Here is a 27,268-nt window from a genome sequence, read left to right on the forward strand (position 1 = left end):
TAAATACTGTGGTATAACTTCTCCAGATTCAGACATAAAATAACAAACATTCTCAAGCCTGCTTAATGCAATACATGATTGCAGGTTATTGAAGGTTATGCCCTTAGACTGAGGAAGAACATGGTGACTCCAAAACTAGAACAGCTGAAGTATGTGATTTGAACCCAGGATGTCATATATATCTGGTAGTTTCATTTTATTGAGTTTATCAATAACTTCAATATCATGAAAAATCAACCATGACCAGAAGTCCGACCCCCCCCCAATTAAGCCGTTAAGAAACTCTTCTGTCTGTTGAATGATAGCTCTGTCCCATCCAACAAGGGTGTGAATTCCAAAAAAGAAGACGCAACTACAACTATTAATGCATAATAAAACAGACACTGTATTCTTTTAAATTATAAGCATACCAATGGTCAATGACAGGCTAGCAGTAATTATGCTGAATCCCCAATCCCTTTTTGTCTGGAATGGAGCTATATTAATGAAAACATGCCAAGAAAGTATAAGTGGCAAAGACAGTCCTGCATATTGCTATGCCAAAATATGGGCAAACTTTAGAAGATGACAAAAAGTGAAAGGTAGAGACTGAGTTGCTGAAGACAATTAAATATAGAAAACAAAGGTTCAAATTTTTAGTGCTGATATTTCTCAAAAATAACCCTGTAAAAGTGAAAATCTGGTTTATCATAAATACGTAAACCAACACGCAATGCACATCATTGAAGGGGTGAAACAAAAGTAACTGTTCATCCATCCATATTACTAACCGAGAATGCTAAACCGGATGGACACAGGGACATCCGGCCATGGGCCGTAGCCGCAAAAAGACGTACTGCGCAGGCACCCCAAGAAATGAGGGGCCGCGAGAAGCAGACAAGACCACAGAAAAAAGGAGTCAAAGAAATGAGGTGGCGCGAGCACAGAAAAAAGGAAAAGGCACAGAAAAAAGTAGTCAAACGCAGGCACCGCACGAAACCCATTGCACACGAAACTAGCACACAAAAAAAAAAAGAAGACGCTCGTGCACAACAGCAAGGCACCCCCCCCCCACCCCCCACCCCTACAGGCACCGGACGGGACACACACCAAGAGGGGGATTTAACAAGCCCATGGAACACAAAAAAAAAAAAGAACACAAAACCACCCCACACACCCTACAAGCAACGGACGGGAGACACACAAAGAGGGGGATTCAACAAGCCCCTGGAACACAAAAAGAAAGAAGACGCTCGCGCAACAACAATCCTCACCCACCCACCCCCCCCCACATCAATAAGAAGTGACACCCAAAGCCACATATCTAAAGGAAACGTCCATATTAAACATACGTCATCTCAACACCTTCACACCAGGCAGCATAGGTGGATCTCCTTACAATAAAGCACTATTAACCGTTCAACTGCAGAAAAGGCTCCACATTAACAGTGAGTGCGATCCTCCTTATTACTTATCCATATTTCGTACGCTGAGGAACAAACAAGTCATGAATACACGGTCACGGGTACAAAGCGATTCAGATCGGATAACGGGACCAAACACACGAACACGAATGAAACAACAAAATACACGGGGGCGCATACAACGCGCTTCGGAAACTCCGGGAGAAAAAATGTCTCAGATCAAAAAACGCAAAGCTCAAGTAACCCCGTTGCAGAGACGTGCCCAAATGGACAGACACAATGAACGTAGACGCATACAGCGCGCGTCTCAAAGTACTGCATCGAAACAAGCACGATTTCAAAAGAAAGAGCTCGCGTCTCAGACATACAAAAAAGGGAGCGAAGAGACAGAATAAATGAACGCAGACGTGTACAACGCGCATATGACCTGCCAGAAAACAAGCAAGCAAGACTCCAAAAGCAGAAAGCTCAACTGACCGACATACAAAAACGGACAAGGCTCGATACAAACAATGCACGACGTAGACTGAAACGGACTTTTGGCAAAGCGGAGGCGAATCAATTAAAAATCCAAAATAGCGCGTCACAAATAATGGACATGCAACAACGCGGCACTCAAACACCACAAGCAAAACATGCCCGTCGCGGACATCAACGCCAGACACCTGCTAAACGCTTACGCCAGTTGGCTGACAACGCCTTCAATAATGAGTCCACTATTGAGGAAAATTCATTGGGATTAATGAATGTCATTTGCAATCATTGTCATTCACTTAACTTCCCAGAAGAAACAACTGGCAATACAAATAATGAGTTTACACGTTGTTGTCAAAAGGGGCAGATTAGACTGCCTCCTTTACATTCATATCTTGAATATCTACAGTAGCTTCTAACTAACGATGTGCCTGAAAGTACAAACTTTATGAACTGCATTAGATCCTACAATAGTTCATTTGCTTTTGCATCTATTGGAGTACATATCAGGCCACCAAAAGGCAATGGCCCATACTGCTTTCGCATATGTGGTTAACAAAACGCACTATATTATGTCCAAAAAATATTAATGTTAATCACATTAATAACCAGGTCATTTCATTACTTCCTGGAGAGACACGGCTCTTTCTAAGCTCTGACAAAGTTGACTCTGATGACGACAATGAACATCTGAATTTCCCCTTAGAATATTTGAACACTATTAACCCAGACGGATGACCACAACACAACCTTACCCTTAGAAACGGTGTTATTCAAGCAACAGTTCTTACAGAATCACATGCTAACAATGCTGTTCTCATTCCTAGAATTGACCTTACGAGTTCTGACCTGGATTTACCTTTTACATTGAAACGCCGACAATTCCCCATTAAACCTGCATTTGCCATGACCATCAACAAATCACAAGGACAAGCCATGGACAAGGTTGGCATCTACCTCTCTGAACCCGTTTTTGGACATGGACAACTTTATGTTGCCTTCTCACGTGTTCAACGTTCATCTGACGTTAAAGTTATAAATGATCCATGCCAAGGAAGACTCATTCAAAGACAAGACACCATCTTTACTACTAATGTTGTATACAAAGAAATATTCCAATAAAACATTACTCTGTGCCAAACACTCTATTTTTTATTTATATAGGCATCATCCAAACCTGCACACTATTCTATATCTAATTTATACATCTCACTCTTTGTCATGCCCCAACGCCAGGGGTTGGCGAGCGAAGCGAGCAGGGGGCGGAGCCCCCTAGTTTAATTTACTGTGCACTGAATCAGGCTTTGCTTTATAAAGGCAGGACAGTGAATACAAAAATTATATTTCTAAGTGCTAAATACATATACTGTTTATATTATTGTAGAGAGTCTGTTCCATAACAGGTACTGTGCAGACATGTTAGAAATGGCTTGAAGGGATAGTCGATGAAAGCTTTAAACAACCTTAAATGGCTGAAACATTCAGTTTACTTAATTGGCATGTCAGCATTGGTTGCTGAAACTAATCAATTTATTTAATTCAAATATGTCCAAAGTGTTAACAGATATGGAGTGATAAATGTGTATAAAGCATTGTAAAGCTTACCTGTAAAGTCTTATGCAAATGCAATGAACAGATATTTCGAATTATTAATTAACTGTTGTTATTTCCAGATTCCACCCATGCTCTTAACCAAATTATTTCAATTGCAGGCCAGTGAGGGTCCAGATATCATCCTGGTAGCACTGGATGTTAAGGCAGGAACTAAATCTGGGATCAGAAGAAAAATGAATGCACACAACCTCACTCAGTCATACTAGGCCAATTGAATACACGTTTGTCATTTCTCTGCTGTTTCTTTAGGTTTCGTTTTAACCCAGTTCTCAAGAGCTGTTACAAGCTGAAGGAAGTACGGAGTCAAACAACCTTTCATTTCATATTATGTCTTTTATCTGCAACATTTTCCCCAAAGTTTCTAGGTATAGTGAAACAAGACCTGCTACTCCATAAGCGTAACACAGTTTAATAAAAAAGCTACCTGAAAAGTAAATTACTGACATCGATATCTTTAGCCAGTGCAGTATACCACCCATATTCAACTGCATATGCACTAGATCTCCCACTGTAGAAATTTGAATTTATTTTGTCATAAAATTTCAACAAGTTTGTGAATGTTTTTCATTTCTTACCACATATTCCATTCCTCATTAGTTTCACAGTTAAGCCTTTTTCCCCCCCATTTCAGTAAGACTAGGAACATAATTGAGTTTATCTGACTGCAGGTTGGAAGGCTGTGGACTAACTGAAGAGTGCTGCCACGATCTAGCATTGGCCCTGTCATCAAACAAATCACTTCTGTCACTAAACCTGAGTGAGAATGAACTGGAAGACAATGGAGTGACACTTCTGTGTGCTGGCCTAAAACATCCAAACTGCCAATTGCAGCGTCTGATGTAAGTAGACATATTATGTAAAAGCTAAAACACTGCAAAGCATATTATCCCTTGCAGTGAAGATCAGACTTAAAAGATCAGCTTTGATCAGCTCTACATTTTTGTAGAGTTTTCAGTAGTATAGTTTTAAAAGTAAAAAAAAATTAAAAAAGCTCTAAGCTATTGCATTTCAAAATGATGTCAATAATAATTTCACATTCCAAAGTAAAGAAAAAAACATTAATACCTTTAATGGCAGACCTTTCTGAAAAATCTCTCTCAAAACCTCCCCTAATATCTCACACGTCCACCTCTTTCTTCAGATTACAGAATAATGGTCTGACAGGAAGCTGCTGTAAAGATCTGAAGCAATCACTCGGTGCTCACTCCCATCTGACCTTGCTGGACCTGTCTAAGAATTACTTAAATGACCTCTCCATTGCTGACCTACAGGAGGCTGCTACAAGATGTCCACACCATTGCACAATAGAGTAAGTAGCATCAATGTTTTTTGCCCTACTCCTCCTTCCAACTATGATTTTAAACATGTTTATTTGTGTGTGTGTGTGTGTGTTCTTCTAGGCTACGATGGAATAAATTCAGTTCTCAGGGGAGCATCAAATTAAAAGCAATGGAAAATCAGCGTGACGGCTTGAAAGTAGTACTGAACACATAACCCTTTATCATTTGGCATATGTGATACTGCATTTCCAAACTAAGCAAAGTGGTTTGGGATGGAGTTGCCATGAAATGTACCTAAGAATTCAAGGATCCATTGATTTAACAGAAACACGTTAAAGAGACTCAAACCCTGCAAGAGACTGGCATCCTATCCATGTTACTCTCTGCATTGTGCACAGTGATGCCAGGATTGGCTTCAGCCACTTTTCAATAAAAATGTTGGTTCAAAAACCTGATGAAAAAACATGATATTAGCAACTTAAAATATGTTTCATTATCAAGCAAGATCCAGAAAATTAAATTTTTCAATGTTATGAATACAGAAATATCTCAGTGAGGTAGGATTTGTATGTGCTGTGTGTGCTTTCTGGTCTCTACTTCAGGCTGCTGCTGCATCAAGCTGGTTTATAAAACCTAAGCTTGCAGGAGGCCGAAAATTAAGAGGAAATATCTTATTGACTCTTGAGAAGGTTTTGAACCACAGGAAATTCTAACAAGGGCTGGCTTTCCTATTGCATTTATAATCCATATTATTTTTGATACATTTGGAAACAGACTCTGGCAATGAAAACAAAAAAAAGGAAGCAGACATTAAACATCTAAATGGATTATGTGAATTTCTGCTTTGTTCTCTGCCACTGTATGAAGTAAAAGCAGTTCCTGTAAATTAGGAAAGGATTGCGGTTTTGCATTCATCTTTACATTAAATATTCTCAACCACAAGGAAGGGAGTTGCCCTGTAAAGACATGAATGGGTGTTACTCACCAGTGTTAAAATCCAACATGTGATTAATGAAAAAATGTAATGTAACTCATTCTCAATTAAATCCATCCATCCATTTTCCAACCCGCTGAATCCGAACACAGGGTCACGGGGGTCTGCTGGAGCCAATCCCAGCCAACACAGGGCACAAGGCAGGAACCAATCCTGGGCAGGGTGCCAACCCACCGCAGGACACACACACAAACACACCCACACACCAAGCACACACTAGGGTCAATTTAGAATCGCCAATCCACCTAACCTGCATGTCTTTGGAATGTGGGAGGAAACCGGAGCGCCCGGAGGAAACCCACGCAGACACGGGGAGAACATGCAAACTCCACGCAGGGAGGACCCGGGAATCGAACCCAGGTCCCCAGGTGTCCCAACTGCGAGGCAGCAGCGCTACCCACTGCGCCACCGTGCCGTCTCTCAATTAAATGTTACTGTAAAATGTTGCTGATTGTTCTAATGTTCTAAAAGATCCAGACAGGAATCACATTCTTATTTGGACAAACAAAGAATTCCCTGAAGTATATCTTGTAGCCTGCTCTTGAACTCAAGTATTCCTCACTGACACCTCAATGACGTATTAGAATGCTAAGCTAAAGGACCTCCTGACAAGCTGAAGAAGCAGCTCAAGGTGTACAAGTGTACAGCAGATTACTCATCCATGGTCTACAGATTTAATCAGCTACCTGCAAGCCTGCTTTTGAATTCTTGTAGCTGCTTCATCAAACCAATACAAAATTCTCACAAGTATAACTATAATCCAGAATTAAATATATCTTTCATTAGTGCAACTTCACAGCATAAGCCTGGTGTCTTACCTCTACCTTTTCATCAACTTTCACCCCCTCTGCCATAACAAACTTGGTAATCTAATGAAACACCTCTTGTTTAGGCTGTAAGAAATTAAATCAGTCAGTCAGTCATTTTCCAACCCGCTGTATCCTAACACAGGGTCACGAGGGTCTGCTGGAGCCAATCCCAGCCAGCACAGGGCACAAGGCAGGAACAAACCCCGGAACAAACCCCGGGCAGGGCGCCAGCCCTGAGAAAACTATTCAGCAGTAGGTGCATTTATTTTGCACCATTATTCAAATTGTGTGACAGACATCCGAGGAGAAAGAACATATCTAACTGCTTTGAGACACCATTAAAATGAAAACCTAAAATTAGGAGTGTATCAAGGAGTCATCACCACCACTTTAACTGCCATTTTCTGGATTTACAAATGTTACCTAGTCAACCCACCCCTGAAAACCTTTTCTCTCCAGTCTCTGTGGTTCCAGGCATCATTTGAGGTGAGACCCATTCTTTTTATATCACCTGACGCCACTTCCAAACAAGTCTTTCTTGGCCTCCTTTTTGGTTTTATCCTCTCCACCTTCATCTTGATGCACCTCTTCACACAATCATTCTCTGGTTTTTGCTTCACATGCCCAAACCCCTTTAGTCTATTTTTCCTCTGTCCAACACCTAACCAAGTTGTTATCTTAAGTCAGCAATCATCTTTCTCTCACTCTGTGACACTCCATTCACCCATCTGCTCATTCTCTTCTGTGTTCTTTCCAGCTTTGCCCTATGTTTTGCTTTCATCAGACATGTCACTCCCACAAACCTTACTACTCCACCTCACATGGCTTTTATAAACTTTGTCTTTTAAATCCAAGGACTCTTTCAGAAGTCAAAATGAGGGTTCCACGCACGTCCCATTTCACCAAACTCTGAGCCCTCAATATTCTTGGGTACCAAAGCTAAAGCCCCTATGGACTTCCAACATAACCATCAGTAATGGCTCTAAAGTGGCCATCTAGTCACCATTACAATCACCCTCTACCGAGACTCCCTAGACATCACCTCCATCAATTGTTCCAAACCTCAGCTTTCTCTGCAACACTTCTTCCAACCTGTGGGCCATATGCTGAAACTGAATTCATCAGATATACTTCATCAGTCATTTAACAACAATCACCTTAACAAATAGATCTATTTGTTCTAGCATAGATATTGTAAAGTATAAAAGAAGAAGGTACTTTTGTGACAGCCCTGCCAACGAGACCAAAGCATCCAAAATGGTATGTTTATTACAAAACAACACACAACGAAGAATGGGTAATTGATTATTTACCTTTTATATTTTGCTTATTCTAACAGCAAACCTCTAACCTCTCTGAACCTGCTACCACACACAGATCTGTGTCTGCTAGGCAAGTAGGTATAACCACTATAGCACCACACATAAGAGCCAGGCCTCTCTTCCTGCCACAGTTAATCCTTTGGCACAACACAGCAAACCCAACACCACCAACCCAAAGGACTAAGCCCACTTCTGGCCTGAGGCAGCTTTTTTACTGCTAAGCCTGGAATTGCTTCTTCAGAAGTAGGTCTATAAATTCTTGAGGCAACTAAACCAACAGTGCCCTGTGGTTCTGCAAACCATGAATGGCTAGATCTCTTATGTAGTTTCTGGAATGTCTCATTAAAACAGCCACACAGTCCCATCTATTCAGACTCACAATGTACTGTCACTAAATGTGCTGAAGCAAAACAGCCAGCCTCACAGATTTCAACTTTGAAAGGGCAACATGGTTCTACTCAAGTCAAGACCCATACTGCCCTCTATGGATAACAAGATGCATCGATATCCTGTTAAGTCTCCTTAACTTTACTCCTTCTCCTGACAGGATGACTATGCCTATTGTACTCTAAGGGTATCCAGTCTACTTCTAGATCTGTTTTTATCTGGCATAACTGTGTTTTAACTTATTACAAAGCATAAAACAAGTATATTTTCATTATGGCATAAAGCAAATTGAATTTAAGGAATGAGTTTACAGGTTTTTGTTTAAATGAGACTCACTCTTGCAGAATTTAGGAGGGTTGTAACAGTTAGGCCTGCCTGAAATAATTAAAATTGATTGTATATTTCATAAAAGAAATGCTGAGAGGTATATACATGAAAATGACAACATTCGCAAAAGAATGAATGAAAGCACAAGATTACCATTTTGTCTGTGCCTGTTGAAGATATTGACTTACGTTGAGACCATATGTTTAGTATCTTGCTTTGCATTTTTCCTTCCTCTTTCAACAGAAATACCAGAGTGAGAGCTCTCACACTTTATTATTAAGAGCTCTTTGTTTCTTAATAAAAAAATACAGCATCCATTTGATGTGTCTTAATACTTTACTTTGATTACATTGGTTGTTTGTGTATTTTGTTCTTTTTAAATTTTTAGTGTACTGTATTTTCAAAAAGCAGACCATTACTATGGGATACTACTCAAAATAATAAAAACATAACAGATACAACAATTTACTTCAAAATCTATCCAGAGAAAATAAAAAAAATATATAAAAGGAAAAAAAAAACAAGATTCAAACTCCACCCTACAGAAAGAGAAAAGAAGATACAAGCTTAGAAACCCTATCTAATTTCTTAAATACAGTATAATACAATTAAAAGCATTGAAGTGAGTTAAGCATGAACCTGGCATGCTTATTATAAAATTATAATGTTTAAAAAAAAAAATAAAAAAATTTCGCCATATCTTCTTAGAGATTTTTTTTTTTTTGTAATTTGAGATAATATAGAATGTTGCTTACCCACCAAGTTATAGAAGGTGGATTGGGATTCTTCCACTTAAGCAAAATAAGTTTGTGTGCTAGTAGTGTGGCATAAGCTATAATAATCGATTTATCCCATGTGGGGAACAGCCCAGACACAGACAGGTAGACATGTTTTAAGGTCACCACACACGTTTATTTACAAATACTGTATATACAATGATGAACATGCACAAATCCAGTGCCACATCACTAAACACCCCAACGTCCAGGCCTCTTTTCACAATGCTTTTCCTCTTCTGACCGCCTCCACTCCTTTCCTCCAACTTCCGTCCTCTTCCACCCGACTCCAGCCATCGAATGGAGGGAGGCGGCCCCTTTTATCCCCACCCGGACGTGCTCCAGGTGCCTCCCGATTAGCTTCCGCCGGCACTCCCCAGTGAGGCGAAAGTACTGGCTGCGCACCCGGAAGCACTCCAGGTGTCCCTGGTCTTCTTCCCCCCAGCACTTCCGGGTGTGGCGGAAGTGCTGAGGGCCAGGGCTCTACAGGCATCGGGGCGCCCCCTGGCGGTGACTATGGGCTATAGGGTTGAGCTTCAAAGCTCTGTTCCTGTGGTCCCCAAAGCCACCAGGGTGGTCGCACCCACGTGGTCTGGAGGAGGCGTAAACCATCCTCCGGTCCTTCTGGGCATCCCGGCTGGGTACCACCCCCAGCCATTCGCCACACCCAATGGACTTTAATCCCATCCAGGAGTAGTAAACTTCACCATTAACAGATTAGGAGCGATTGTGACGCCAAGGCTGTTTGAGAAGTACAGGTTTTTGTTTAAAAAATGTTAATTTAGTACATTCCCAAAATAAAATGATGGTGGAGCTAGATGGCAGCGCTCACATGTGGTATCTTGCCCTTGGCACATTTTAGACAATTTTAGACAAGAGAAATGTGATCAATGAAAGATTTTTAATTGAGTTATTGAATGCTTGCCACATATAAAACTAGAGTGCATTTGATATATGACTGAGTTCCACTCATTTTCTAAGATGTTAATTGAAGTGTGCCTTTCCCACCATTGCATCACTAAAGGAGGTGCATTTTATAAATAAGCATAAAGTACTGAAAATAAATCACCTTTTTTGGCTTATTCTTCATACATTAACCTAAAGAAATGGCACAATGTGCATAAAAGAAGAAAATTATTAACCACTAAATAGTATTGTTAATTGTTTTTGCCATTTAGGAACATGCAACCCCAACTTAGAAAACTTTGGGATTGCATGGAAAATGCAAATCAAAACAGAAAACGGTGTCATGGTACAAGTTAGGAATCCACACTTTTAACTGACAGCATGCGGACAGTTCTTTGCAGCGCATGGTTTAGAACAAATTTAGAGGCTTTCAATGTGTCAGGTCTATTTAAATTCTTTGTTGTCAGTGTTTGTTTAATGTCCACTAATGTTAAGCTTTCAGATCTGACAGTATATGCAACTGCCAAAATAGAAATGCCTATCTAAATAACTTAAAAACATTACAAGAAATATTCAGATGTCTAATTTAGTTGCATTCTACTTTAGGTAGGAGACATTTATGATGATATGCATCATGCAATACTTCCATTTCTGCTTCAAAACACAATTATTAACTTAGAAACGCGCTGCAATATGCAGTATATTGTTGCTTCATACCCATATGACCCGGTTAGTACCCAAGATCATTTGATGTCAGTTGGCTCACTAACCCAAAAAACAACAACACAATTCTGAAATGCTCATTTAGCTTTGTGATTTTTAATCTTTGAACTCTTTTACCCCGAGGCTTCATTGATCATCGACTTCAGATATTAACTGAAAACTCAGCTTGCCTATCTTCAGTTTTAAATCTTCAAGTTATTTTTTAAAAGCTGACCTTTTAGAATCAGCCAGGCTGACAGCGACTCAGCAATCTATCAGCTGTGAAATGCCTCCTTTACCAACAGTACAGTTCATTATAGTATTTGACTTACATTTATTTAGTGGTGGAGCTTTTTTATCTGAAGTAACTTTTAAGTAAGAATATTTTCAGGCACTTTCTTTCCTTGTGTTTTATTCTGCATTTAAATTATCATTCATTGATATTTTGCATTGATTTGTCATTTGATTCATAAAGCCCCTGTTTGGCAGTACAATTAAAGACTTTACATAAAAATAAAAAACAGGCCAATTGTTAACTTCTGCCCCTTCCATCATATATGGATATCTTGCTACATTTATTTTTTAAGAACACTAGGATGGTGCTGCCTTTCAGCCTCAAGAATAATAAAAGTTTTCTCTTTTGCTTTCAACTTCAAAGGGAAGATATATAATCCAAGAGAAGGAATATATGTAAAAGGTATAATTATTATCATTAAGCATTAAGTACTTTTAGCAAACATATTATTCAGCAGATGTGTGTCAAGGAAATCTGCTGGGCTTCCTTGATAGTGATGGCAATATGTCTTTATAATAACTTTCAGTGAAAGTGGCTGCTCCTTTGATCTTAAGCGAACTCGGAAGTTTTATTTCTTTTCAGTAACTCTGGTGTGTATTTGGGGAGGAGCCATTGTTCAATATAAATAATATATCATATAACTTCTGTGCACGGTGATGCAGTGGGTAGCGCTGCTGCCTCGCAGTTAGGAGACCCAGGTTTGCTTCCCGGGTCCTCCCTGCATGGAGTTTGCACGTTCTCCCCATGTCTGCGTGGGTTTCCTTCGGGTGCTCCCGTTTCCTCCCACAGTCCAAAGACATGCAGGTTAGGTGGATTGGAGATTCCAAATTGTCCCTAGTGTGTTCTTGGTGTGTGTGCGTGTGTGTGTGTGTGTGTGCGCGCGCGCACTGCCCGGGGTTTGTTTTCTGCCTTGGGCCCTGTGTTGGCTGGGATTGGCTCCAGCAGACCCCCCGTGATGCTGTAGTTAGGATATAGCGGGTTGGATAATGGATGGATAACTTCTGTGAAAAAAGGAAATGTCCCTGTTGGGACAAATAAAGTACTATCTATCCAGGTTTCTCTCTGTTCAATTAAAACAGATTTTTTTTTTTGTATAGCGTTCTTCACTGACTGCAGGTGCACAGTGCTGTGACAAGTTTCTATGTAAACTGCAAATATAAATTTTACAGACTACTAAAACAGAGAATTACTACACATTAAAATACAGAGTGGTTAAAAAAAAAAGAAAGCAAAGTAGAAACTGAAGTAAACAGAAACTAATAGTATCTGTCCTTTAATTGTGTAAATATGTCCAGTTGAAATGTCTAACTATTGAAGTGTGCTGTAAGCACTGCTTCCCAAAAACTCAGTAAGGGATTAATAGAAAGAAAAAATATATCCGGACTAAATTGTTTTTATCCACCAACAAGTGGGCTGTTTTCGTTGCAGGTAAAAACATCCAAAGTCATATGGTATTCTCCCAGATAAGCTATGCCACACTATCAGTTCCAGTTTCCTGTACTACTGGGTAGTTCTGCTTCAGAATTCAAGTTAAATAACCAGAACACAAGAACTACAGTAGTTAATCTACATAGTATGGCAAGGTACTCTGTGACGTGCTAGTTTTTTGTTATTTCTGTGAAGTGAAAGAAGAGTGGCATGACAGTACAATGCATAACCATGTTATGTAGCCTGTATCTTGAGAACCACTAACCCAAATTCTTCCAACCATAAACCCTTTGTCTGTAAATTCCAGACAAGAAAGTCAGGTACATTGATGGATCAGTAATTGGTCCAGCAAGAATATGAGTCTACCTAGCGATCTACCCTGTCCACAGCTGACACCTTCCTTGAACCCAGTATGGCCAGTGCATTTATATTTAAAAAAAAAAAAAAAAAAAAAAAAAAAGGAGAGAGAGAAAAAATAGAAATTCACCCATCCATCTTCTAAATCTGCTTATCTGGAGCAGAGTCACTGGAAAGCTAAATCCTATCTAAGCCTGTGTCAGCATGCATCAGGGGTAAGGAGCCATCACTGGACAGTGTGCCAGCTCATTGCCGGATGAACACAAACATCCTGTGTGTGAGAACGTGCTATAGAAATAAATGTTGTGGGAGGTAACTGGAGCATCCTGAAAAAAAACAAGCAGACACAGGGACAACATGCAATGCAAAGCCCTTGGGATTTGAACCCCAGTCTCTTTGTTGCAAGGCAGCAGCCATCCCAAGGACAGTAAAAATTAATTGTGAAAATGATAAATCTGCACTTTATAAACTTTTAAAGCCAATCTCGGGTAAATAAATGAATGCTTTTGAAAGATTTGTTTTATTTTTAAATAAAGAATATAAGTAAACTTTAAGGGATATTGCCTCAAGCAATAGACAAGGAGAAATAACTTTACATACAGCATGAGGCGATAGTTAAAGATAAATCATCTTATAGTCCAGTCTTAATTATAACCCAGATGACACTGCACGTAATCTCTTTTGGAATGCACTATTTATATGCGACAATACCGACGCTATGGACAGATGAATTTTAAAAAAGCGCGTATGAACAGTTGTAAAAATATATGAACGTGATAAACTGACTACATACTAATTTGTTTTTCTTTGAAAAGCCAAAAACGTTACGGGAAAGTAAACTCGTAACTGCTACAAAGACATTTCAAGCGAGTTTCAAGTAAAACAAGGAGCATAAAAAGAGCTTCAAAAATTACCTTCCAGACAAAACTTTTTTTCACTTTTCTTTGTTTTGATAAAAGAAGATTTTAAATCTCCCGCCAGATGCCAGTTACGCGCATCCTAAGCCTGCTCTTATTGGTTTGCCTTCACGTGACCGTCTTCATGTTAGCTCGGTGATTCGTCAACTTGAAGTTTTCCGCACTGTGTGACGAAGACGCCCCGGTACTTTGTTTTAAGCAGCAACTGTTGTTACAGAAACCACCAGGTTGCACTAACCTAGTCCTTCCTGTGCTCTCTTCTCCTATTGGCTAGAAACCGACAGTCCTCGTTTCATTGGCTGAACGCCTCGTACTTCAGCGGATGGCGCCTTTTGAGCTCGCGGGAGAGTGTGGTGTAATTCGCTGGGTACATCTGGTGTGGGCAGTTGCATATAAATTAATTTTAACTTATTCTTAATTATATATTTTTCTATAGTAGTTTTTATAAAGTTTGGGAATATTTCTGTTGGAGTTTCTACGTTAAAGTTATTTAAAGATGCATGTAATTAAGAGAGGTGAGTAGATTTTTTTTTTATTAATATATACGTGATGCTATCTAAAGCTTGTACTAGAGCATGTTGCTAATTAAAACCAATTTTAAATATTTCATATATATAGTTACACTCGTTCGGTTGCTCATAACGTATAGGAATAGACCGAATTTTCTTTCTAACATTGTTATTAAAAATATGTAATCATTGGCATGTCTGTGATCCACGTAAATATAATGTAACCCGTACCTCTGATGAAATGCGTGACTGTTTTAAGCATGTGACTCGACGTGCATGGCACGGATGTTTATGTATTTTATTGTGTATTTCGATTTATTTCAAGAGTTGCATTTGGTAATCATGAGTCAACCCCTAAAAGCCGATCTTTTCCTTTTGTTGTCAAATGGCGCCAAGTCAGTGTGCCGGTCGATGCCCGGGGGGGGGGGGGGGGGGTGATGGCAGTTAAGGAGAATAAACTAAAAGAACAACGTTGTGTTTGTCCCTTGAGTACTGCTTTTTTGTTGATGTTTACATGGGCGTGTTAAATCATCACTTTCTCCAGTAAGCGAACTTGACACGTATTCAAAGGTTCTTAGTATTTTAGTTGTTTATATACAGTATTGTGGTATTGCCTGTATTTCCCTGTAACAACCGCACAGACAAGATAAATTCTGATGCTTTAAATGTACTGTTTTATAATGGTAAACTACATTATTTTCATTGTATTGACGATCACGTTTTCCTTTTCTGCTTTATTTCTCTATCGTTAGATCGACGCCAAGAACGGGTTATGTTTGATAAAATCACGTCTCGGATTCAGAAGCTTTGCTATGGGCTCAATGCCGATTTTGTGGATCCAGTAAGTAGTGGTGGCTCCGTCTACTTGGCTTTTGTGGAGCACTGTGGTGGTTTATTTTATTTTATTTTTAATAATCACTTATGTTGTTGTCTTCTTTTTTGATTTTTGGAAGACCCAGATTACCATGAAGGTAATTCAAGGATTGTACAGTGGGGTCACAACAGTGGAGCTGGACACTCTGGCAGCAGAAACTGCAGCTACACTCACCACAAAACATCCAGATTATGCTATTTTAGCCGCTAGGATTGCAGTGTCCAATCTTCACAAGGAAACAAAGAAGGTTTTTAGTGGTGAGTAATGTAACTTGTGCCATCCATTACTTAATTGGCTGCTAATGTGTTTGTTGTGCATAGACGGTGCTAGGATACTGAAATGGCTTTAATTTTGTTGGTTGTATTCAAAGTAAAATCAAACCCATTCATTTATTTTAATGTGTCCTTACAGATGTGATGGAGGATTTGTACAACTACATTAACCCACTGAATCAACGTCATTCTCCCATGGTTTCAAAGGAAACCCTTGAAATTGTTTTGGCAAATAAGGATGTATGTAATGAAATAATCAGTGGATTTCAAGTTTACCTTTTTATGTCTTTTTCTGTCATGCTTAACCTAAATAACTTTATTTTGTAGCGCTTGAACTCTGCTATCATTTACGACAGGGACTTTTCATACAACTTCTTTGGGTTTAAGGTAAGTGTTATTTATTTTGCTTTGGAGTATTAGAGATGTGCAAGATGGGAAGATATTGTTCATTATCCAAAAGAGCAAAGCCTGTTTTTTGAGTAGCTGCCTTGTGTAGCAAACTTCCTGTAGTGAGCCTCATTCCAAGATACTGTAAATTGTCACCACATTGTTTTTTTATATACAGAGTAAATAACTTTACTTGTGGTGGGAGATTTTAATTGGTATTAGACAGTAGTGCATTTTGTCTAAAGAAACATTTTAGCTCTCCTTAACAGTGTTTTTAAATATATAGTTAAAAAATGGTAGGATGGAAAAAAGATATTGCTGATTTGTTTCTTTTGTTAAGTTTGTTGCACGTGTAAGAGATTTTAAGTTCTTAACTTAATTCTTAACCTATTCCGAGATTGGTTAGTACATTCCTCCAGTTTTGGACCTGAGAATTTTCATTTTTTGGTGATTTATGTGAATAACAATTTGTGTATATGTAGCATATAATTTGTTTTATTGAGCCAAAACAAAAGTTTTTTCCCCCTTTTTCCCCTCTATCCAGACGCTGGAACGGTCATATCTTTTGAAGATTAACGGAAAGGGTAAGCTAATATTTGTCTATGCATTTCTTGGCTTAGTTACTTTTTATTTATTAAAAAAAAAACTTGTTCAGCAATATTTTGTAAAAATTGAGCAGTAGCACTAATTTGCATAAATGTAAAAATCTGCTTTTTATGTGTTTTTACTTTTGATCCATCTTGCTACTTACTTGATATTATTGCCTCCTTGCAGTTGCTGAGCGTCCCCAGCACATGTTAATGAGGGTGTCAGTTGGTATCCACAAAGATGACATAGAGGCAGCAATTGAAACCTATAATCTTCTCTCTGAGAAGTGGTTTACACATGCTTCTCCTACTCTCTTCAACGCTGGCACTAATAGGCCTCAGCTTTCTAGGTATATAAATGAAAACCCTGTAATAGATCTTTATCTGAAGAGTCATACTCTGCTTTTAAAGTGCCACATACCTCTTCCTTCTTGCCCAAGCAAAGAATGAGGTGGAATATGTGAAGTGCATTATATTTGATCATTGTTTTTCCTTTTGCTCTTTCTTGACAGTTGTTTCCTGTTAGCTATGAGAGATGACAGCATTGAGGGCATCTATGATACACTGAAGCAGTGTGCTTTAATCTCTAAATCTGCTGGGGGCATTGGTGTTGCTGTAAGCTGCATTCGAGCCACTGGAAGCTATATTGCTGGGGTAAGTATCGGATCAAACATTTTGTTTAGAGAAGGACAATGGGAAAAAATGTAACATTTTATTTATATTTGTTTTTTTTTTTAAAATAATTAAAACTCATAAACAATTTTATGTAAGGAGGAAAATATTCCTGAATGCACCCATTAGTTTTTACACAGCCTAGTTCAACAGCTGCAGCTCAGCAGTACATGAAGCAGCATCATTTAAACAAATCCATTGGACTGTTAATTTTTAAAATTCTCTCAAATTAGTGTGTGTGTTTTGTTGTTTTTATTGGCCAATACAGTTCACAATATTGTTTCAAGGCCTTGATAATAGTTTCCTGCTTGCAATGACTATAAAGATAACTGTGTTAAACATTCTAAAGTTAGGCTGAAAACCTTAAATTAGATGACTTGGTTATCTTGTATTAAGCTAATTTTGTAAATAGGTTGCATACTGTATAACATTTTATAGCATGCTAAATTTTTTTCATTTTGGCATGCATTATTTGCATGTGTTTGTGATCTTGTGCTTTTCAATTTCAGACAAATGGTAACTCCAATGGCTTGGTTCCAATGCTGAGAGTTTATAACAACACTGCTCGCTATGTGGATCAGGGTGGGAACAAGGTATGAGCCCTTAAGTAGACAGGCAAATTTATTAAATCTTATTGTGTTTCATTTTAACTTTTTTGTCCTTCCTTTTTTCCCCTCTCTTAGAGACCTGGAGCATTTGCCATGTACCTTGAACCTTGGCACTTTGACATCTTTGACTTTTTGGAGTTAAAGAAGAACACTGGTAAAGAAGAGCAACGTGCCCGTGATCTCTTCTTTGCATTGTGGATCCCAGATCTTTTTATGAAGCGGGTGGAAAATAATGAGGTGAATTGCTGTTTGTTTTATTTTAAGTAAGAGCTATTTATATTATGTCCCAATTTTGTTTTCCAGTTTGTTTATGTCTGTAGAGGAGTAGAGACCCAATGGAATTGATTTTTTTGAGTGGTTTCACTTTTTCCTTGTAGGACAAGGGCTTGCTTATGAGGTCAGTTGGTATCTTGGAACTGGCTTAATGGAAGTTGCCTTTTGGTTTTTAGTATTTCTGCACCCCAGGCTTTGCAGATTAGTTAATGGAGGAGTGTTCCAAATAATAAACAGTAGTCTGCTTTGTAGTATTTATCTGTAGTTTATTGATGATGACAGGGAAGTTCTGTTTTGATGTGGTTTGTGTTTGAGAAAAAGATTGTTACTCCTCATATTGAAGGAGTTGCAGAATACCATCCTCCTGGATTGACTGACTGGTAGTTTGTTTTTTAGATGGGTTAGGCTACTTGTGTAGCAACTTGAAGTACAATTTGGGCAAATTCCTCAAAGACTCCCCCCAAATTAACTTTGTTACTGTTATCTGATTAATGGTCGCATATATTGATCGTAATCCAAGATTGTTTTCAAATGTGTACACTCTTGTTTATTCTTTCAATTTAGGACTGGTCTCTAATGTGCCCCAGTGATTGCCCAGGCTTGGATGAATGCTGGGGTGAAGAGTTTGAGAAGCTTTATACAAAGTAAGTTGAAGATGTGCTTTACTATCAAAATATGTTCAATTTGCTTTAAAAGAAAAAAAAAAAACTTAAGTGGTGGTATTTGTGTAAATGTGTGATCTAGGTATGAAACAGAAGGCAGAGCACGGAAGATTGTGAAGGCTCAGCAGCTCTGGTACGCCATCATTGAATCTCAGACAGAAACTGGCACACCGTATATGTTGTACAAAGATGCCTGTAATAGGAAAAGCAACCAACAGAATCTTGGCACTATAAAATGCAGCAACCTGTGCACAGAAGTTGTGGAGTACACAAGCAAAGATGAAGTATGCTTTCACCAGCAATTTTAACCCTTTTTTAATAATTACACAGTTGTCATTGGTGAGAGTCCTATTGACTATCTCTTCCTTCATTTTTAGGTTGCTGTTTGCAATCTCGCCTCAATTGCCCTCAACATGTATGTTACAAGTGAACGCACTTATGATTTCCAAAAGCTTGCCTCTGTCACAAAGGTCATTGTGAGAAACCTGAACAAAATTATTGACATCAATTTTTATCCAGTTCCTGAGGTGAGATTTTTTTTTTATTATTATTTTTTTTTTTATTAATATTAAAAAAGAGCAAAGCCATTTGAAGGCAATATCTATATAAAAAAAAAAAAAAAAAAAAGTCCAGTTTTATTAAGCCATATTTCATTCTTTTAATCTTCTACGACTGATCAAAGTAATTTTTTTTTTGTTTGTTTTTTTTGGGGGGGGGGACAGGCCAGCTATTCCAACAAACGTCATCGGCCCATTGGGATTGGAGTTCAAGGACTGGCTGATGCATTCATTTTAATGCGCTTTCCCTTTGAGAGTGAAGAAGCACAGTTACTGAACACTCAGATCTTTGAGACTATATATTATGCAGGACTAGAAGCAAGCTGTGAATTGGCCCAAGAGATTGGTCCTTACGACACCTATGAAGGATCCCCAGTTAGCAAGGGTGTAAGTCAGTTAGCTGGTGCATCTTGTTAAAATCTCGCCTATCCACTTGTTCCCAAACACCACATGCTATGGTATTAAAATACTCCTTTGTATTGTTTAATTTTATACAGAAAATAAGAGCAATATGCCTTTCCGTTGACTTTTGCTGCAAGCAAATATCATCTTTGTTTAATTTTCATTGGTGTTGTGTTAAAGCCCTTTAACATTTATTTTTGGACAGTTGTTTTTTTTTTTAAGAATATGATCTATATGTTTTACATCATCACTGTAAGATAAATGTTCTGCAAGTTTAACACTTTTTTTATATAGAGCAAACTAATCCAGATACTATTTGTAAATCTTGGTAAAAAGAATTCTCTTATTGAGAAAGATCTACTTGACTTAAACTAGTTCAATTTATTTCCTTTGGATATGATTACAGATTTTGCAGTATGACATGTGGCAGAAAACACCTACTGATCTCTGGGATTGGAAGTCATTAAAGGAGAAGATTGCAAAGTAGGTCAAGATAACGTTTTTCCTCTTTTTTTTGTTTGTGTACTTAAGATATAGTTCAGTACACAAGCCTATTGAGGCTTTCTAGGCACATAGTTTTTAGTGTTTGTGGATAAACAGCCAAGAGATTAAGTGCCAATGAAATTGTAATTTTTCCTCAAAGTAGTTATAGCTTTCACCTCCTTTTATGAGTAGCTAATGTGCTATTTTGTTTTTAGGTATGGTGTAAGGAACAGTTTGCTTTTAGCCCCCATGCCTACTGCTTCAACAGCTCAGATCTTGGGTAATAACGAGTCCATTGAGCCCTACACCAGTAATATCTACACTCGACGAGTTCTCTCTGGGGAATTCCAGGTATGACTTATTTGCTTTAAGTTAATCTTTGATAACTTGTACACAAAACAGAAAAATGTTTTCTTTTGCTGTTACCTGCTAATGTTCTGAGTAGTGTGTGATATTCAGGGTGCATTTTTAGTATTTATTAGTCATTCTGTTTGTCTAATTAACAATTAAGAAGATGTTAAATATATTCATCCTTTACTAATTTTTCATTTTTGCTGTTAAGTGTGTTATGGCCAAATAGTCACAATAAATGACTTTGAAGTAATAATTTATATGTACGTTACGTCCTTTTCAAAGTGTTTCCTATAAATGTCTTTTTTTCATAGTAGTGTTATCTGTGCACTTGAACCTGTTTTATAAAACGTGCAGATGTCATGCAAGTTCTATGGTGTTCCATAAGTGGTGACTAACATGACAAAGTAAAATTGGACTCAAGGCAACGTGTTTTGAAAACACAAATTACAGAGATGGTCAGGTGTTTTTAATCTTTAAAAAAAAAAAAAAATTTCAATGCTTATTTTGTTTTTTATAGATTGTAAACCCTCATTTGCTGAAGGACCTCACAGAAAGAGGCTTATGGAATGAAACAATGAAAAATCAAATCATTGCCAACAATGGTTCTATCCAGGTGGGATTCTACAGAAATAGCCATTGATTTCTTCTTAAACTGGTTAAGCTGTAATAAAATTCTAATAGAAATGTAATTTTAAATTGATTTGCAGTTTTTTTTTTTTTTTTTTTTTTTTTTTGTTTGGTTAGCTTACATCTTGTACAGGTGAAAAGAAAATGGAACAAGAAATTTTCAATGTAGTATAGATATTGAATATACCATGTCTTTGCTCTATTGTCATATGAAATACTGTAAATAATTGTGTTTACGTTTTCCTGCAGAACATTGATGAAATCCCAGATGATCTAAAGCAACTTTATAAAACTGTATGGGAGATCTCTCAGAAAACAGTTCTCAAGATGGCAGCAGACAGAGGTGCATTTATTGACCAAAGTCAGTCTTTAAATATCCATATTGCAGAACCTAACTATGGCAAGCTCACCAGTATGCACTTCTACGGCTGGAAGCAGGTGAGACCCTAAAGTCCTTTTTCAATTGCTTACACAGAACATGACATGGATAATTATCTATTCTGTAGCATTCTTTTGTGGTGATTCTTACTACTAAAGAAATTAATTTGTACTGCTTGTTACCTATATCAGAACTGTGAAGATCTGCAGAAGGTATGGTGAAACTGTATGGTATTTAGCTGGTCATTTTAATTGTTTATACATTTACATAGCTGTATATTGTGGAACAGGACACATTTGGTACATTATGTAAGATTGCTCCTTTTAATTTGCTTCCCAAATATATATGAATTCATTAAGATACAGTGGTTGGATACTCATTACAGTGCTATCAACAAGTTAACTAGCGTCATTTGTTAAGTAAAGCTTCAGAGATACTACTTTGCAATTACTTTAATTTTGGCAAAAATCAACAGAACTGCAGCTTCCCAAGGCAAGAAAAGTATGACACTACATTCAGTACCAGAAACGTGTTTCTTCTAATTATCTATCTGTTCATTACACTGTGTAGGAATAATCTTGCCCTTGCATCTTTACAACATTAAAGCAGCTCAGTGAGGGTCATGTTCAGTTCTTGAGTGCTCAACTCAGTAGTGTTTGAGTGGGATATACAGTAGATTTAAGTCTTGACTTGGAACAGTTTTGGAAAGGCCATTGCTTCTTACAAACTATAATGCTATACAGTTGGTAGGAACATTTTGATCAAAGGGCAATTTTTGATTAAAAAGCTGTACAACACTAATTTTATAAAAATGTGCAACCCATGATGAAGCAGTGTATTGTGATTCTTGGTTCCATTAATCCCCCTCCATGATGACCGACTATCTAAATTTCTGCTTCATATGACTTTTTTTTTTTTTTTAAAGTGAATTCAATGTGGGAAGTAAAGAGTAAAACCTTTGATGTGAGCAGCACTGGGAAATGTGTTATTTGTTAAACTATTGTCTAACTTTTTCTTTTATTATATAGAAGGGTTGTCACAATGCTGAAATTCCCAACTTAAGTAAAATTCTTTGAATAATATTGATATTTAATACAAGGTGGATAAAGGAAGCACACAAAATTTGAAGATTGTTTATTTTCATTTTAAAAAATTCTTTATAGTTTTAGTTTTAATAGGATTATATTCTTCTTGAGGGAGTGCCGTCGTTCAGACTGTCACACATTTAAAAGAACACTAGTGAAGTCTCCTTTAAACGTTCTCAATAGTTTATTAATGACAGCAGTATATTTAACTGGTCCTTTAATGTTTGCCTTAATGCTCTCGCATGCTGTATGATTCACATTGGAGTTTAGTCTTATAAGCCGTATAACTAGTTTTTGCAGCTTTCCACGCTTAAAAGCTTATCTCAGTCTATCCTCCTTAGACTTTGCCACATCTGGTCAAAATTTTCCCTATCAAAGTTAAAATTTTTGGTATTTGCATTTGCACTGCTACAAAACACTGAGAATTATATTATGGTCCCTTGACCTAGCAGTTCAATCACCTCAACACCCTCAATCCTATCCTGATTATTACAAAATGCTAAAGCTGTACAGACACTTTAACATACTTGACTTTTGCAGACATGCATGGGAGAAAAAAATGTAATGGTTTTTAATATTTTTCTGTTGACATCACATCTGTGTCTCTGCATGAAACAACACGGCACCCAGTGGATCACTTTTATGAGTTGTACTTTTTACATACTTCTCTCAAATGCTTGAGTCATACTGCACAATGTCCAAAAGACTGAACAATGTTTTTGTGCCAGAAAGAAACTGACCAATAAAAGAGAAGTTGCACAATGACATTAAAGTTGAATGATGAAAAGAAAAGTAAAAGCTTTTCATTATTTAGTTATACTGTATGTATCACCAGTGTTAAGTAAATTCTATAAGGTACTGTTATTTTCATATCTACACTTTTTAACTGTTAAACATTTGGTTTTGCTGTGCACAAAAAAACAAAATGCTGTTTAACCTGCTATTTTACACGCAACGTTTTGTATTCATGCATATCTGCTTCACAGCAATCGCTTCTTGCATCCCAATCCCACTAGACGCAGTGTTGGAAAATAAAGTCCTTGTGAGAACTTTTAAGCCAATTTTTTTCAATTTTCAAAATGTTTTGGAGGAAATAAACTCCTAGCAGCAAATATTCCAATAAACTGTTAATTGGCTTTTCTGTTTTATTCAAGAAAGCATTTCATTTTTGGTCATTTTAAAAGATTTGTCAGAATTAAATGTTATGCTTATAAATAATCAGAATGAAAATCGTATTGTATGACACTCAAAAGATTGGTGCAACCTGCAGTCAGTCTATTCATTTTAATATTGGCAGCAAAAATAACGTAGGTGAAGCTTTGAGAAAAATCTTATGGCTTGCAAAGCTTTTATATAAAATTTTTTCCTCTTCTCCAGTCAACTTGTCATGTACTTTTGTGTTCATGACATCTGGTGTTGTCTTTGAAATTCACATGTCCAATGTAAAGGCAGAAGTCTCTTCCTGCCCAAACATCATGATTTTTGTTTTGCCAAAAAGTAAACTTAAGGGGCTCAGTTCTGAAGAAGCTAACACAAAATACTGTGCATGTATAAAGCTTAGTCAAAGTATAAACGCGCTGCCTTTTTGCAGTTGCATACCAACAGTTTACATTTTGAGAGTTTAGTGGCAAGTAAAGAGCAAGGACGCTTGAATAAAGCCATTTCGTCTTGAGTGTGCGTTGTCCATTGGCATACACATACATGTATGGCCAACCAACCACAAGTGTTACCTGGAAGGTAACCAACCAAATATCAAATTGTGATCAGACCTATGTATGTATGTATGTATGTATAATATATATATGTATAATTATATATATATATATATATATATAATATATAGACTTGTTTTTTTTTTTTGTGAAATGTGCAAAATCTTTTGGGAGCACTATCCTGCTGCTCCATAAGATTTTTGGTTTTATACTGACCTTGCATGAACCTCTTTGTCCTTTTATACTGAAGAGCATTAACCTGTTAGGCTACCATACTCTTCTGCATGCTTACATTTTTTGCAGTGTGTACACAATTATCTTCCATCCATCCATTATCCAACCCGCTATATCCTAACACAGGGTCACAGGGGGTCTGCTGGAGCCAATCCCAGCCAACACGGCACAAGGCAGGAAATGAACCCTGGGCAGGGCACCAGCCCACCGCAGACCATTATCTTTATACAGTTAAATATAGTTTTAATTTTGAATCCAGATAAGGTGAGACCTGTTTCCATTTTAGGTTTGGTGTGAAACTGTTAAGTGTACATTTTGTCAAGAGCAAAAGGTTTTTACAGAGGCAGTGATTTACACTTTTCCAAGTGAGTGTGTATATATTTGGCAGTTTGCTTATTTACCCCTCAATCTCCTATTTTACAGGGTTTAAAGACTGGGATGTATTATCTTCGGACGAAGCCCGCTGCTAACCCAATCCAGTTCACACTTAACAAAGAGAAGCTGAAAGAAAATGAATCCACCAAGAAAGATGAGATTGTGGAAAGAAACAAAGCTGCTATGGTGTGTTCCCTTGAGAACAGGGAAGAATGCATGATGTGTGGCTCTTAACTCTCAGCACAAAGTTTGAAAAGAGTGCTAAAAATTCACTTTTTTTGCAGGACTGATATCACTGGAAGGGGGGGGGACTTGTGTCTTTATAAGCTCATGCACTTAACAGATGTTTTTGTTCAAAATGCAGAATTTTTGGGATGACTACAGTGTTACATTTTTGGTACTGAAATGTTTGTGAATAATTCTACCCACTGTGTTAACCTCCTTGCAGAAGTTGAGAAGGCCCAACTCGAGAAGCAGCCTCTAAAAGGAAAAGAACTATTTTACTGTGTGTCCCAGTTTAAGATCAGGCAATCACTTAATTCCAAAGCTTAGTCAAAGTGTGAACGTGCTGCCTTTTTGCAGTTGCATACCAACAGAGTTTACATTTTGAGAGTTTAAGTATCCTTGCTCTTTACTTGCCAGTAAATAAAGCCATTTCGTCTCGAGTGTGCATTGTCCCAGAGGTGCAGACACTTGTGGCGTGTCGTGTAGTCAGTCAGTCTTTTCATGCCATTGGTAATAGACAGGCTAGGACTACGCAGTGCCACCACCATGGAATCCTGTCTGTCTGATTACAAGATCACTTTTATGTGTACATAAGTTTTCTATAAATATGTAACTAAGCAGTCATTAAAATGTATATAATCTGGCAATTATATACGACTTTAAAGTGCAACTAGAAGGCTGTTTTTCATAAACAGAGTAAATATTTCTGTAAACACTGCCTTATGAATTGGTTTGTTCTGTATTATAAAAAAGAAATTTAAAATCAGTTTGTGAAATCTTTTATTTAAAGCTTAGCTTTTAGTGCTGAATGTTTGTATTTGTGCTGCATTATTGTAGTCAAAATTAGCTATTTATCAAACTAGTCGAGGTTTTCAGTAGCCGAGTAGATTCATTAACCTGCCTTAGCGTTTTGTTAAATTTGTTTTTTTATTGAACTGCCGTTATTACCACGTCATTCAAACCTGATCACTTTTTTTACCTATATATTTTTAATGCAAATTAGATATATTAATCTCATTAGTTTCAGTGCACAGTTATTATTATTTCACTATAAGTTATGAATTTTGTCTCCTCCTCAGAAAGTAGACCGAGATGTAGAGTCCCAGTCGTTTACAGACACTCGGAATAAGGGAAGACATGACAGTTTGGGGTTGATTATTAGGGTAATGAAATTCTGGTTGGCTGCAGCGACAAGGAATCCCACACAGTAAATTGAGAGGTGGTATGTAGCTTGGCTCCTGACCAATCCTGGGGTGGGCCCAGTTGTCATTGTGTACATCAGAAGAAGTGTCAGCAGTAAGGACAGGTCACTGACTCCAAAAGACAAATTTTAAAAAGCTGGCTACTTAGAAATTTTAAAACGTAAGAACACCATCGTGTTAGTTCTACTTACAGTCTGTACTGCACATATCCAGATAAGACTGAGAAGATTCATTTTTGACATGCCTAAAATCTGGCTGTAGGATAAAGGGAAACAAGTTTGTTTGACATTCAGGTATTTTTTTGGAAAAGGTAAGGTCTGTGCTACGGGGGTGGAATGCATTTTGAAAGCGAGGGGCACTGCTATAAAGGGGAGCTGTGGTCGTAGGCGAGTCAGGTACCATTTAATGTAGGGATTTGGAGGCAGAGAGTACAGAACAGTAACTTGCAGTTAAAGAGCTTGTTAAAATTTTTAGACTACAGAGAAGAAGCCAATGTATTCTGTTTAAATTAGCTTTAAGGAAGCAAGTTCTTCCCTTAACCCATTTTTTTAATATATGTAGCATAGCATTTCATTATAGCTACCATATATTAATTTGAATCAACATAATGCTAAGTGCATTTTATAGAAAAGGGTGAATTTTATGTGAAAAGAATCGATACAAAGGTGGGGAGTCTGTGATGAGTTGCATATTGGTGAGAAGACTGTGCTACGGCCAGTAAGAAACTGAGTGTTGAACAGCATCGACACAGATAATCAACCATTACTCTATCTTGGGGGGGGGGGTGCTGCATGAAAA

The 27,268-nt window shown here is 37.7% G+C and overlaps 2 protein-coding genes across 6 annotated transcripts in view; both read left to right on the forward strand.

Annotated features, from left to right (window-relative positions):
• Positions 1 to 5,817, forward strand: part of LOC114649957 (NACHT, LRR and PYD domains-containing protein 12-like) — a 42,694-nt gene extending 36,877 nt beyond the window's left edge. For all 5 annotated transcript variants that reach the window (XM_028799353.2, XM_051926478.1, XM_051926476.1 and 2 more), the window contains 3 exons: positions 4,160 to 4,330; positions 4,633 to 4,800; positions 4,892 to 5,817. In XM_028799353.2, the coding sequence (XP_028655186.1) occupies positions 4,160 to 4,330; positions 4,633 to 4,800; positions 4,892 to 4,985 (433 nt within the window). In that variant the 3' untranslated portion in view covers positions 4,986 to 5,817. The remainder of the gene's footprint in view (positions 1 to 4,159; positions 4,331 to 4,632; positions 4,801 to 4,891) is intronic.
• An 8,495-nt stretch (positions 5,818 to 14,312) lies between these two features.
• On the forward strand, positions 14,313 to 26,033 carry rrm1 (ribonucleotide reductase M1 polypeptide). Its single transcript, XM_028799356.2, has 19 exons — positions 14,313 to 14,506; positions 15,253 to 15,341; positions 15,454 to 15,631; positions 15,786 to 15,886; positions 15,974 to 16,033; positions 16,578 to 16,617; positions 16,808 to 16,970; positions 17,133 to 17,274; positions 17,802 to 17,885; positions 17,976 to 18,137; positions 18,738 to 18,817; positions 18,918 to 19,119; positions 19,213 to 19,362; positions 19,558 to 19,779; positions 20,201 to 20,277; positions 20,493 to 20,628; positions 21,149 to 21,244; positions 21,508 to 21,696; positions 25,092 to 26,033. The coding sequence occupies exons 1-19, from the start codon at positions 14,488 to 14,490 to the stop codon at positions 25,275 to 25,277; spliced, it is 2,376 nt and encodes a 791-aa protein (XP_028655189.1). The 5' UTR covers positions 14,313 to 14,487; the 3' UTR covers positions 25,278 to 26,033.
• Positions 26,034 to 27,268: the final 1,235 nt, after the last annotated feature.

Source organism: Erpetoichthys calabaricus, chromosome 4, assembly GCF_900747795.2.
Source record: "Erpetoichthys calabaricus chromosome 4, fErpCal1.3, whole genome shotgun sequence".
NCBI lineage: Eukaryota > Metazoa > Chordata > Cladistia > Polypteriformes > Polypteridae > Erpetoichthys > Erpetoichthys calabaricus.

Coding starts and splice junctions, on each gene's coding strand:
- rrm1 (XM_028799356.2), top strand. Junction 18,138..18,737: donor AGCGGGTGGAAAATAATGAG/GTGAATTGCTGT, acceptor CTTTCAATTTAG/GACTGGTCTCTAATGTGCCC. Junction 18,818..18,917: donor TTTGAGAAGCTTTATACAAA/GTAAGTTGAAGA, acceptor TGTGTGATCTAG/GTATGAAACAGAAGGCAGAG.